At 42.7% G+C, this 12,771-nt stretch overlaps 1 protein-coding gene across 1 annotated transcript in view; it reads right to left on the bottom strand.

Moving 5' to 3' along the window:
* Window positions 1-12,771, bottom strand: part of TRPC5 (transient receptor potential cation channel subfamily C member 5) — a 244,769-nt gene that overhangs the window by 50,001 nt on the left and 181,997 nt on the right. The window contains exons 4-5 of the mRNA XM_045537517.1: window positions 5,156-5,492; window positions 3,669-3,808 (exon numbers count right to left, since the gene is read on the bottom strand). Coding sequence (XP_045393473.1) covers window positions 3,669-3,808; window positions 5,156-5,492 — 477 coding nt within the window. The remainder of the gene's footprint in view (window positions 1-3,668; window positions 3,809-5,155; window positions 5,493-12,771) is intronic.

The raw sequence follows: 12,771 nt of genomic DNA on the forward strand, positions 1-12,771 counted from the left end.
TAAAGATCACACAGCAAGCTCGTGGCAGGCTTGGGACTAAACCACAGGTCTCCAGACACTCATCCTAGCACTGTTTCTATTAAATGCTACTTATATGATAGTTGATATCACAACACAGATGTTAGATCGGCCTTTAAAGGTTTTTGAGGTATATGTGAGAGACACTTTTTGCTGATAACAAAACAGACCTATGTTTTAAAACTAGAAATTATCAACTGGAACATTTATAGCTCATAATTTGGGGTTTTGTCTCTCCACAGCCAGAACTGTAATCACAGGGATGTCCACTGCCCATGAGATGGTAAATCTGGATTTGCAGAACACACAGAAGTGTGAAAGACAATTCTCATGGCAGATCTATACTTTGCATATATACTTTTGGAGAAAGATATCATAGCATGTGAGTGCCGAGAATAAACTTGGAGCTTATCTAGCACAGAGGTCAGCAAACTTCTTCTGCCAAGAATCAGATAGTACATATTTTTGGCTTTGTGGGCTATATGGTCCCTGTCAGAACTACTCAATGCTTCCCTTGTAATGCTAAAGCAGTCATAGACAATATGCAAGCAAATGGACATGGAAACAGGCCTAATTTGGCCCACAGACCATAGTTTGCTGACCCCTGATATAATGCAGTGGTTTTCTTTCTTTTTTATTTTATTTTTATTTTTTGAGACAGGGTCTCCCTCTGTTGTCCCAGGTACAGTGCAGTGGCGTCATCATAGCTCACTGCAACCTCAAACTCCTGGGCTCAAGCGATCCTCCTGCCTCAGCCTCCCGAGTAGCTGGGACTACAGGCATGCGAAACCATGCCCGGCTAATTTTTCTATTTTTAGTAGAGACGGGGTCTCACTCTTGCTCAGGCTAGTCTCGAACTTCTGAGTTTGAGCAATCTTCCCGCCTTGGCCTCTCTGGCTGCTATGATTACAGGCATGGGCCACTGCTCCCAGTCTAATGCAATGGTTTTCAAACTGCATTCCTTAGAGCCTGAAGATTCAATTTAGTGGCAACGGTAGGAGCCAAAGAAGAAACATAGAAGACTCATTTCTTAAGCCAAACTCAGTCCTTTGGGCTTCTTTATATGTGGGAGTTCTGTGTAAGTTTTTGCTTGAAGATGTGCTTCTATGGGAAAAAATTAAAAGGTTGAAAACCATGGATCTAGTACAATCTATTTATGTATCAGAGCTGGAATCTAAGGCTCAGAGAGGTAGAGCAATTGCCTATGGTAATCCTGCTTGTGAATATCAGAGTGGGGATTAAATTCAGGACTCCTGACTCTTGGGTTAGTGATACTGGGAGGAAAGTGATTTTTCTTATATTTTTTTGAAAAGGAATGCAGCTTGAAAATTGACCTCCTTGCCTTTCAAAGCAGTTTGAATTGCATTCTGTCAACCCCAAAGCAAAATATGAAGAGGAACAGCATAATGTAGGAACTCAATAGTAATAATAATTTGAGGGGTTATAACTGTGTCTTTAGCCAAGCACTGGCTGAAGAAAAGACCACAACTCAGTGAGTAGCAAAATCCAGATTTAGTCTGTGCACATGGCAGTGGGGTGTTGGTGGGTGCTATCCTAGAAGACAAAAGAACAATTATCCCCCAATTGTAGGATTATCTGGGGCATTGAGGGCCAATGTTATGTTAATTGCTCCTTTTAAGTACTTTGGTATGTGCCTGTTGGCTCTTGTTGTAGACTTTGTGAGGTGGAGTATATGTTGTTGACTAATTTTTCAATCTAACAAAGGATCTTCCTTAAGGCCAGCTCATCTCTTGGCACTTCTGTACTGCGTTAGTACAATGGTGATCAGAAATGTTTCAAAGAGCCTGTAGAGCAGTTCTTGTAGCTTTACCTCAAAGAAGCTGGCTCAGCCTGCTTGGGGTAGGTCATATCAGACTTGTGTACCTCTGTAGATGAGTGGACTAGACTCTACCCATTTAGAAATTCTCCTTGCAAATCCAAATTCTGCATGTGGCATGTCTTCCTTTGTAAATTATCCTTTTATGAGAAGGACTCCAACTTTTTGGCAAAAGTCTCCATCGAATTAAAGTATTTGTCAGTTGAGGGGCATTTACCCAGCTTAATAGAGCAGATTTATCCTTACACTTTGTGGTGGGGAAGTGTCTAGTGAACTGTAGCTGTTTAGAAGTCTTGCCAGTGAAGTTGTACAGGTTATGTGATTAGCTAATGTTGAGCATCTATAGACACATTTTCATATCCCCAAATGTTAATCCTTTTCTTCATCATTTATTCTAAACTTTCCTGTTTAAACAAAACCCACCAATTTCTAGATTGATAATTTATGGTCCCTCCAGTATATAAATACCACTTCCAGAGGAAGAAATGTTTTTTTTTTAGGCAAACAGTGTTACTTAGTCAGCAGAGTGCCAGAATGACATGGATTTCACCCAACCACACTAACCAGGGATTCAAACATTTTCCTCACTAGCTTTTTCTTTTAAGGCAGTTGTAAGTATGTGTTAAATGATCACCACATGTATAAGGCCTACTCTTGGGCTTTTTTCAAGAATGTTTCATGACTGCATTTAATATTCATGCTGTACATAACTCCCAAGGTCTTCAAATTTATGCAATATGCATATTAGGGATATAAAAATAAGCTCAGTTGTTGGAGATTTGGGGGACAGCCATATTTCCATTCTAAAACTCCTTAATGTGGAATTTAGTGCCAAAAAGCATGACAGACTAGGCAATGTTGGGGCACTGAATTGTCAGCCTTTCCTCATTGAAAAGTTCAACTCAGGGTAGAAGGAGTACATCCATACCATTATTTAGTAGACACCAGATCTGAATTCAGAGCCTGTGAATACTCAAAGTGGGGATGTCGGGCATGAAAGTATTTTCAGGATAATTCAAGCTGCACATTGTGTGGGAAAAACATTAAGGTAGTGGTGGTAGTGAGGGTGGTGGTGGTGTGTGTACATTATCTGAATTGGTAGAGAGGCATAGGTTGGGTGATACTCAAAAAGCTAGATTCATAACTGCTTGAATGATTATCCTGATAGTGATGAAGGAGGCAGAGGTTATTAAAAGTTTGTGTCTCCTGCAGTGAAATTTCTGGGGTTCTGCTACCTGTCATATGAAGAACAGTTGAGGGAAGTGGGGATGTTTAGCTTTCAGCAGGTTAGAGAGAGATGACTTCATATTGGAAGCATTGTTAGAAGAAGAAACAGCCTTGTTCTGTATGACCCCACAGGGAAGAAGGATTGCCAATGGATGTGGCACAGGGAGAATAATATTAGACAAATATAAACCAGCTCTTTTAAAGGAAGTGCCAAGAGTTAAGAGAGGCTTTTTGGGATGGTGAATTCAGTGAATTTCCTGTCCCTGCCCTATGCAAGCATCATTGGGCCATTCTCTTGGCAAGCATATTGTGGAGAGGATTTAAACAATGAAAGCTAAAGACCCTTTTACCCCTGAAAGCCTCAGAAGCTTATGATTCATTTGTAAATTGTTCCATTCTGCACTTTCTTTGCTTGGGTGGACACTGCTTACAAACCAGTCTGAAAGAACGTCTGTTTATATGGTACTTTCCTGTATGGATTGGACCCTTATCATCACTTTTCCCCTAAACTTTTTATGCTCCCAGTGCAAAAGCTTAATGTAACCAAAATTGCTGCTTAAGAAAAATGTCATACATTCCAATTTACCTTGACATAGGCCACAATCTTCAAGGAAATAGTTGCTAGGTAGAGAGAGTTCATTGCAAAATCCATCAGGTTCCACCAGTCATGGATGTACTCCGTAAATCCACCATCCCACATTTCCTTAATCTCTCCCCAAATGAAACCTAAAGGATGGAGGCAAACAGTTTATTTCTACATAGGGTCAGTCATGACATAGGGTCATCATAGTAGGATCCCCCTCCAATTGGATAAAAATGAAATTAATGAATGAATTGGGGTCAGTCGACTGAAGCCCTGAGAGACAGTAGCAATCATTTAGCACTCTTCCTTTCCTACCTCACTTCCCAGTTTTGAATGTTCCAAACCTGGTAGAATTTTCTTGAAGATGCCCACATGTTATACCTTTCTGTGTACTACTCACTTTTAGCATTTTTAGTATAGTCACTGGAATGCTGTTGCAATTATGGGTGCCTGATTCTACCTTCTTCCCATTTGAAGTGGGAGTGATTTCCTCAATAAATTAATTAGATCAATATTATCCCATAGTCCTTAGTTTACTCTAGGTGCTGGAAAGAAAACTTCTCAATGAGCTTTGAGATGAACAAGCTGATCACAGACCAAATTACCAGATGTTGGGGCCAAAGCTAGGCAGTGGGGCCCCAAATAATTTAGAGTCCTCTTTTCTCCTTTCTCCTCTCATCCTGTGGGGTTTTATGGAATTTTACCTGATGACATAGACATTTCTTTAGCCTTGGAATATGGAAAACAGTAAAAGGTGTAGCTGTAGTCAAGGCAGTGCTTTCTCAGACTTTAAAGTATATGTGAATTACCTGGGAATCATGTTAAAATGCAGATCCAGGGTGGGATCTGAGATTCTGTATGTCAAACAAGCTCCCAGGTGACGCTGATATTGCTGGTTTGGGAACCAAAGTTTGAGTAGCCAGAACTTAGAGGATGATCACTTGTTGGAGGGTTCAATACAACCTAATTATGCCTAAAGACTACTGGTAGGGCTACTTTTACCACAATGTGTGTGAATTTCCCAAGTTTCTCCCCAATTGTGGAGTCAGTGTCCAAATAGGATGTGGACCTTGAAAAAGTACTAGGATTGTGTGAAGTATCTATGATCTATGTGCCCCTTGGTTATGAGAAAGAGGGTTTTGAATAAACTGGCCAGTGTTTGCTCTACCTAACTTACCTGAGGCCCATTCTGACTGATACTTGGCTTTCCCTCTAAACCAACTGACCCACAGCTTCTCTGTCCTTGAAGATGTTAAGTTGGCAGAAGTGAGTCCTGGGTATATTGGCAATCTCACTATGGACCATGCAATATTGAGTAACCAGGGCCTGGGAAAGAAGGGACCACATTTCTCAAACTCCCAACAAAGGACTACCCCACTGCACAGTGGGGAGGTGCCCTAGTTCAGAGCCAGTTTGACTGCCTGTTCTAGTAGTTTCTTTAGACAGGACCAGGAGGCAGTCCAACATAGCTCCTGGTTCCTTCAACTCACCTAGAACCCAAGGCAGTATCATCCATTCCACAACAGTTGGGGGAGGCCCCTGTACGTGAAGGTCTGTCCTGACAATGTGCTGAGAAGCCAGGAGAAGCATGAAGAGGAAGGTCAAATAGGATGCTGTGTGGCAGATAAACTTGATAAAGGGCTTCTTGATGAACAGCCCAAGGTTGCTCCTTGGTGAGATCAGATAGGCTATAGACAGCATGGGAAACAGGAATCCAATGGTCATGCAGGTCAGAAGCTTGACTACCCAGTGTTTCCGCCGCCATCCAGGGAAGCCATCGTACCACAGGGTGGCAAGCAACTGTTGGCAGTTGGGCTGAGCAACAAACTGGGAAAAGAAGAGAACAAGTTAGGCACCTGGAACGTCCAGGAGGAAGTCTGCCTTCATAATACTCTCCTAGCTTACAGTCAGCTCCGGCAAGGGGCTGTATGGCCAATCCCCCGAAGAGGCCTGTTTTCCAGGTTCCCATGAATGTTTCTTTTTTTTTTTTGAGACATAGTCTTGCTCTGTCACCCCAGTTACAGTGCCGTGGCGTCAGCCTAGTTCACAGCAACCTCAAACTCCCAGGCTCAAGTGCTGGTACTACAGGTGCACACCACCATGCCCAGTTAATTTTTTTTTTCTATTTTTAGTAGAGACAGGGCCTCACTCTTGCTCAGGCTGGGCTCAAACTCCTGACCTCACGAGATCCTCCCACCTCGGCCTCCCAAAGTGCTAGGATTACAGGCATGAGGCATCATGCCTGGCCAAAGTCTTTTTATCGAGACAGAGTCTCACTCTGTTGCCCAGGCTAGAGTGCCATGGCATCAGCCTAGCTCACAGCAACCTCAAATTCCTGGGCTCAAGCGATCCTCCTGCCTTAGCCTCCCAAGTAGCTGGGACTACAGGCATGCACCACCATGCCCGGCTAAATTTTCTATTTTTAGTAGAGAAAGGGTCTCACTCTTGCTATGTTTTCTTCTCAGAGTTTGATAGCTTTAGTTCTTATATTTAGGTCACTGATCCATTTTGAATTAATTTTTGCATATTATGTGAGATAGGGGTCCAATTTCATTCATTTGCATGTGGATATGTACTTGTCCTAGCAAATAGTTTTTGAAAAGGCTATTTGCTAATTAAAATTGTTTTGGTACCCTTGTTTTGAAAATCAATTAACTGTAAATGTAAGAGTTTATGTCTGAACTCTCAATTTTTTTTATTTTTATTTTTTAGAGATAGGGTCTCACTCTGTGGCTCAGGCTGGAGTGCGGTAGCATGATCATAGCTCACTATGACCTCAAACTCCTGGGCTCAAGTGATCCTCCTGCCTCAGCCTCCTAAGTAGCTAGGACTACAGCACATGCCCCAACTAATGTATAAAATTTTTTGTAGAGACAGGAATCTTGCTATGTTGCCCAGGCTGGTCTCCGATTCCTGGCCTCAAGTGAGCCTCCTGTCTTTGCCTCCCAAAGTGCTGGGATTACAGGCATGAGCCACAATGCCCAGCCGGGACTCTTTAATTCTATTCCATTTATCAATGTCTGTTTTTATGGCAGTACCACAGTGTCTGGATTACAGTAGTTTTGTAGTGAGTTTTGAAATCAGGAACCGTAAGTCTTTCATATTTGTTTTTCTTTTTCAAAATAGGTTTGGCTATCCTGCCTCCATTGCATTTTCATATGAATTTTACAATCAGCTTATCAATTTATGTAAAAAAGAACCCTGGGGCTTTGATAAGGATTTCATTGACTTTGTAGAATAATTGGGGAATGTTGCCAGTTTAACAATATTAAGTCTTCTAATTGATGGACATTGCCTGTCTTTCCATTTATTTAGATCTTCCTTAGTTTCTTTGAACAATGTTTTGTAGTTTTTTTCAGTGCACAAGTCTTACGCCTCCCTTGTTAAATTTATTCCCTAGCATTTTATTTGTTGTGATGCTATTGTAAATTGAAATATTTTCTCAATTTCATTTTTGGATTTTTCATTGCTAGTGTATAGAAACTGCTAAAAGACAAAATTACAGCAAATTCAGTTATAGATCTAATTGGCTTTTATTCAGGATTCATGAATTGGGACAGCCTCCATCTTGCAAAGTAGAATGAGAGAGCGCCCCTGGGCAATTGCAGAACAGTGGGTTTCCTAAGGTGGGGACAAGGAAACAAAACTAGGAAAAAAGCTGATTGGTTAGTATCAGGTTACTTCGCGTTACTTTTTGGGGGTTAAGGTTAAAGCAGAGTCCGCGTTACTTTTTGGGGGTTAAGGTTAAAGCAGAGTCATCTTCCTCATTGTGCTGACTCAGGTAGGCAGAAATCTCTTATTTTCAGGAAAAAATGGTCTGTTTTGCGATCTATATGCTTCCTTAAAAGTTTCAGTTTGATTATGTGGCATTTAGGGTGACTCCATTCTGGTTTGGTCCTGATCTTAGGGGAAAAGCTTTCAGCACTTCTCTATTAAGTGTGATGTTAGCTATGGGTTTTTCATACATGACCTTTGTTAGGTAGAGGAAGTTCTCTTCCATTCCCAGTTTTCTGAGTGTTTGTGTGTGTGTGTGTGTGTGTGTGTGTGTGTGTGTGTGTGTGTGTGTGTGTGTGTTTTAATTTCAGCTCATCATGGGGGTACAAAAGCTCAGGTTATATGCATTGTCCGTGTCCCGCCCATCCCCCTGAGTCAGAGCCTCAAGCGTGTCCATTCTCCAGACAGTGCGCCTGGCACTCACCATGTAGTCATACCTCCATCCCCTCCTCCCACCCCCCACCTCCCCGAGTCTGCACCTTCCAGCATGACCATTCCCCAGACGGTGTGCCTGGCACTCATCATGTAGGCATACACCCATCCCCTCCCCCACCCCCACCCCCGCCTCAGTCTGATATCCAGTTGGTACCCTTCCCCGATGTGCATTTAGGTGATGATCAGGGAAACCAATTTTCTGGTGAGTACACGTGATACTTGTTTTTCCATTCTTTGGATACTTCACTTAATAGAATGGGTTCCAGCTCTCTCCAGGATCATGAAAGCTTGTAGGATTTTGTCAGATGCTTTTTCTGTGTCAACTGAACTGATAGGATGTGGGTATTTTTCTCTTCTTTCAATTAATGTAAAATATTACACTACTTGATTCTGTTATGCTGAATCACCTTCACATTCCTGGGATAAATTTCATTTGGTTCTGGTGCGTGGTTCTTATTGTATGTTAATGGTTTGGATTGCTTCTGTTCAGCCTATTGTTTGCCCCCATACATTGCCTCAGGCAGCCTTGATGTTAAACTGTTGCTGATCTTTTTCAACAAATGCCCCTGGAAAAGGGCTATTGGAACTGATTGATTCAGATCACATGGAGATAATTCCCTGGAAATGGGTATTTTGGGCATACTCTAAACCCAGTCTGATCCCCTTCAGTGGATGCCAGGCTGCTGCTTCTTACAGGTACTGTGATTCTAAGGCTGTTGCTTTTCAATGCTAACTGTGGAGCTGGGTAAAAGAAAATGGGAATAGAGCAAGTTAATTACCAGGAAACTTGCTGTTCTTACTGAAATTTGGCTGTTTTACTTCAATAAATTGTCCTCTGATTGTCGTAAACTTTTGGTTAATTTCCACAGTTGTGAAAAAGTTGGTTCTGGAAACTTTTCCAATGTCTTTTTTTTTTTTTTTTGAGACAGAGTCTCACTCTGTTGCCCGGGCTAGAGTGAGTGCCGTGGCATCAGCCTAGCTCACAGCAACCTCAGACTCCTGGGCTTAAGCGATCCTCCTGCCTCAGCCTCCCAAGTAGCTGGGACTACAGGCATGCGCCACCATGCCCGGCTAATTTTTTCCTTATATATTTTAGTTGGCCAGCTAATTTGTTTCTACTTTTTAGTAGAGACGGGGTCTCACTCTTGCTCAGGCTGGTCTCAAACTCCTGACCTCGAGCGATCCACCCGCCTCGACCTCCCAGAGGGCTAGGATTACAGGCGTGAGCCACTGTGCCTGGCCTAGGAGCTTCTTAAGAGCCAGAAGACTCGATGTTGCTCGAGGACTGGGAACTTCTCTTATTCTCCGTTATATTCCCAACATTTTGCAAAATGCCTGGTGCAAGGTTGATGCTGAATAAATATTTGTTGAATGGGTGATTAAATATATAGATTTGTGCTGGATGATCCTTGGTGGAACGCTGTCTTTCCAACGTCTTCTTTCCTTGGTGTGTGAAAGGAGTGAAGTCTGGTAGCTAAGACAAGTCTCTTGAAATTTGTGACTGAGAACTACTCTTAACACAGGCAGATTAACTATCAAATATTGAGCTCTTATAATGTCCCAGACACTACTGGATTTTCATATGCATCAATCATCTCACAGCAACTCTAAAGGCAGATATTATTATTATACCCATTTTACAGATGATGTGTCACATTTCTTGGTAAGTGGTGGAGGCAGGACTGGAGCCCTAGCCTGGATGACTCTATAGACCAAGCTCTTAAACATTGCATTCTCTGTCAATCCATGTTTCATATGATCTGAGGCATGCAGAAAGCTGAATTTTCCAATATGTTCTCATTGGCCTTGCCAGGGTGATTGAAATGCCCACATCATTTACTGCTTTGGGTTTAGGCGTTGAAGTTACATTCATGTTTGCAGGAAGTAGTAATACATGGAACTATTAACTACCCTTACCAGTTTAGGGACCTGCCTGCCGGCAAAGCCCAGAATCACTGGGCCCCACCCTAGGTCTAGGCTTCTGAGTGGCAGCTAGGAAAGGTGGGAAGAGCAAGGTATAGCTAAGGACCTGAGGGAGGTACTGAAGATCTTAGACCCTTGATTTAGCCCCATGCCAGATCTTTATGGAGCCCATCTTCTCCACCTGTCCAAATCTTTTCTTCACAAATGTGCTAGGGCTTTTACTGCAGTTGTTGGGTTTTTTCCCACTGCAATGCTTCAGTTCTCCAATACTCCAGACAAGGGCTGAACAGTATTCTATTTTTTCATTACTGCATAGGACTTTTAGAAAAGCCCTGGCTTTCTTTCTTTCCTTTGACATAAAGGTGTGTTTTCACTGGCTCCATAGCTCTTTGCCCCTCCTATGAATAATTCTTGATAGGAATAATGTCAGGTTCTACTGGAAAGAGCCCACCCCTCTCCCAGAAAAGTAACAAAATAGCATTGATTCTACCTCAGCAGAGTTCTGACTTCATTCATTCAGTGAAGAGATTTACCTCCCTAGCCCCTCGCGAGTCTATTTTTTATTTTTTTATTTTTTGAGACAAGGTCTTGCTCTGTTGCCCAGATTACAGTGCAGTGGCGTCAGCTTAGCTCACAGCAACCTCAAACTCCTGGGCCCAACCGATCCTCCTGCCTCAGCCTCCCCAGTAGCTGGGACTACAGGTATACACCACCACGTCTGGCTAATTTTTTTTTCTATTTTTAGTCTCCCAGCTAATTTTTTCTATTTTTAGTAGATATGGGGTCTGGTCTCGAACTCCTGACCTCAGGTGATACGCCCTCCTTGGCCTCCCAGAGTGCTAGGGTTATAGGCGTGAGCCACTGAGCCTGGCCTCACCAGTCTATTGTATGTGACTTTTGTTCCTATAGCTGTCTAAATAATCAGTCAGCTTTAATGTCCAATTCACATGCTCAACCCAAGGCAGACAGAATTTGATTTGCTCACATCAAGGAAAATGCTAGATCAACATTATTTAATTTAGGTCTTTGAACAAGCGTTTGGGAGTACCTGCTGGGTTCCCAGCTCTGTGTTGCGTGTTGGGGAAGGTCACAAGAGAGACCAGCAGTGATTCTGGCCTGTGGGATCTCTTTGGAAGGGAGACTAGTCTAAGTCATGTGAAACAAGTAACAGGACAATAATGTTTGTGTTCAGATGCCTGCCTAAGCGGTAGAGATGGTAAACATGTCAGGTTCCCAGATGGTCGGACACTCACAGACCAGTTAAGGCCATTTCCCTCCAAATCTGGGGAGATTAGTTTGCCAAGTAAGGATATGAAAAAAGCCCAAACCCCTTTGATCTCCTCTTACCACTATTTTATAAAAGAATGGAAGGAATAAAAGGCAGTAGTTCAATCTGGATCCATTCAGTTTTAGGAAAAGGTCACTGCTTTGTCCTGAGGCACCATACTTTGGGAACTTAGGGTATTCAGAGATGAAAAAAATCAGCAGGCACTGAAGTCCTGAGGAAAGGCTGCAGGGAATCATAAAATCAGAGCAGGTCACTTCCTTCTGGAAGCCTTCCCTGATTACTCCAGCCAGAGATGACCTCTCCCTCCTCCTTGAGCTCAGACCACTTTGCTTCTTCCTTGGGGTACCTCTCAGAGCCTGCCTTATGTTACACTTACTTCTCTATAGAACCCATGACTCAGCCTTCTTATTAGACAGTAAGCTTCAGAGGGAGAGGAACATTTCTGTACGTTTTATTCCATACCCCGGAGGGCTTTGCAGGCATTTACTGTATTTGTTAAAGTGATAAAATTCTTCTCTCTCCCTCCCTGCTAAAATTCAGACTTGGATGTTCACCTGCCCAGTGGGCATTTCCACTTGGCTATTCAAACACATTTCAAACACATAACACACACAGAACTCTTTTCCTCCAAACTCCTCTCCACACCTTGCAATCTGTGTACCCTTAAGGCATTTCTCTAGTAGTAGTCATAATAGTCACAGACAAAATATACACAGAACTTCCTGTGTTTTAGATACTTTTTTTTTTTTTGAGACAGAGTCTCGCTCTGTTGCCGGGCTAGAGTGAGTGCTGTGGCGTCAGCCTAGCTCACAGCAACCTCAAACTCCCAGGCTTAAGCGATCCTCCTGCCTCAGCCTCCCAAGTAGCTGGGACTACAGGCATGCGCCACCATGCCCGGCTACTTTTTTCTATATATATTTTTAGTTGGCCAGATAATTTCTTTCTATTTTTAGTAGAGATGGGGTCTCGCTCTTCTTGCTCAGGCTGGTCTTGAACTCCTGACCTTGAGCGATCCACCTGCCTCAGCCTCCCAGAGTGCTGGGATTACAGGTGTGAGCCACCGCGCCCGGCCTAGATACTTTTAAAAGCACTTTAAATATATTAACAAACCTGGGAGGCTGGTACTATTTTTATATCCATTTTACAGATGAGAAAACTGAGGCTCAGAGAGATTAAATAGTAATAATAACAACAGTTGACATTTGAGAGCCTGCTAAGTGTCAAACACTGTAGTAAGTGCTCATTTAAGAATAGCGAGCTAGGGATAGACTTCCCTGGTTATTGAGTCCCCACTCCCTGAGGAGGTGATGGAAAATGAGGGAAAGTCCCCTCATAGGAACAGAGGATCGTGAAGTGGGGGTGGGCTCTTCAGAAGTAGGCCAGGCTGTGAGGCAGAGAAAAAAAGCAAGCATCAGTGAGCTTCCAGTGGTTCCACTGGGAATGGACAATGGTCAGAGGAGAAAAATCTTTCTTAGCCTGCTCAGTTCACCCTGTTCCCTGCCATGGAGGCTGTCATCAAGAAAAAAATTAGATCAGGATAAAATAAGTCAGTCTCACATTGAGTCATCTAACTGCTTATTTTCAGATGATTTTAAATTGTTGGGTGTGTACAAAAAGTGAAATAGGTGAGACAGGAAGAAAGGTCACCTTGACTCATGTTTAACATTTAGTGGTTTGTAAAGTAGT

The sequence above is a fragment of the Lemur catta genome, chromosome X, assembly GCF_020740605.2.
Source record: "Lemur catta isolate mLemCat1 chromosome X, mLemCat1.pri, whole genome shotgun sequence".
In the NCBI taxonomy this organism is placed as follows: Eukaryota; Metazoa; Chordata; class Mammalia; order Primates; family Lemuridae; genus Lemur; species Lemur catta.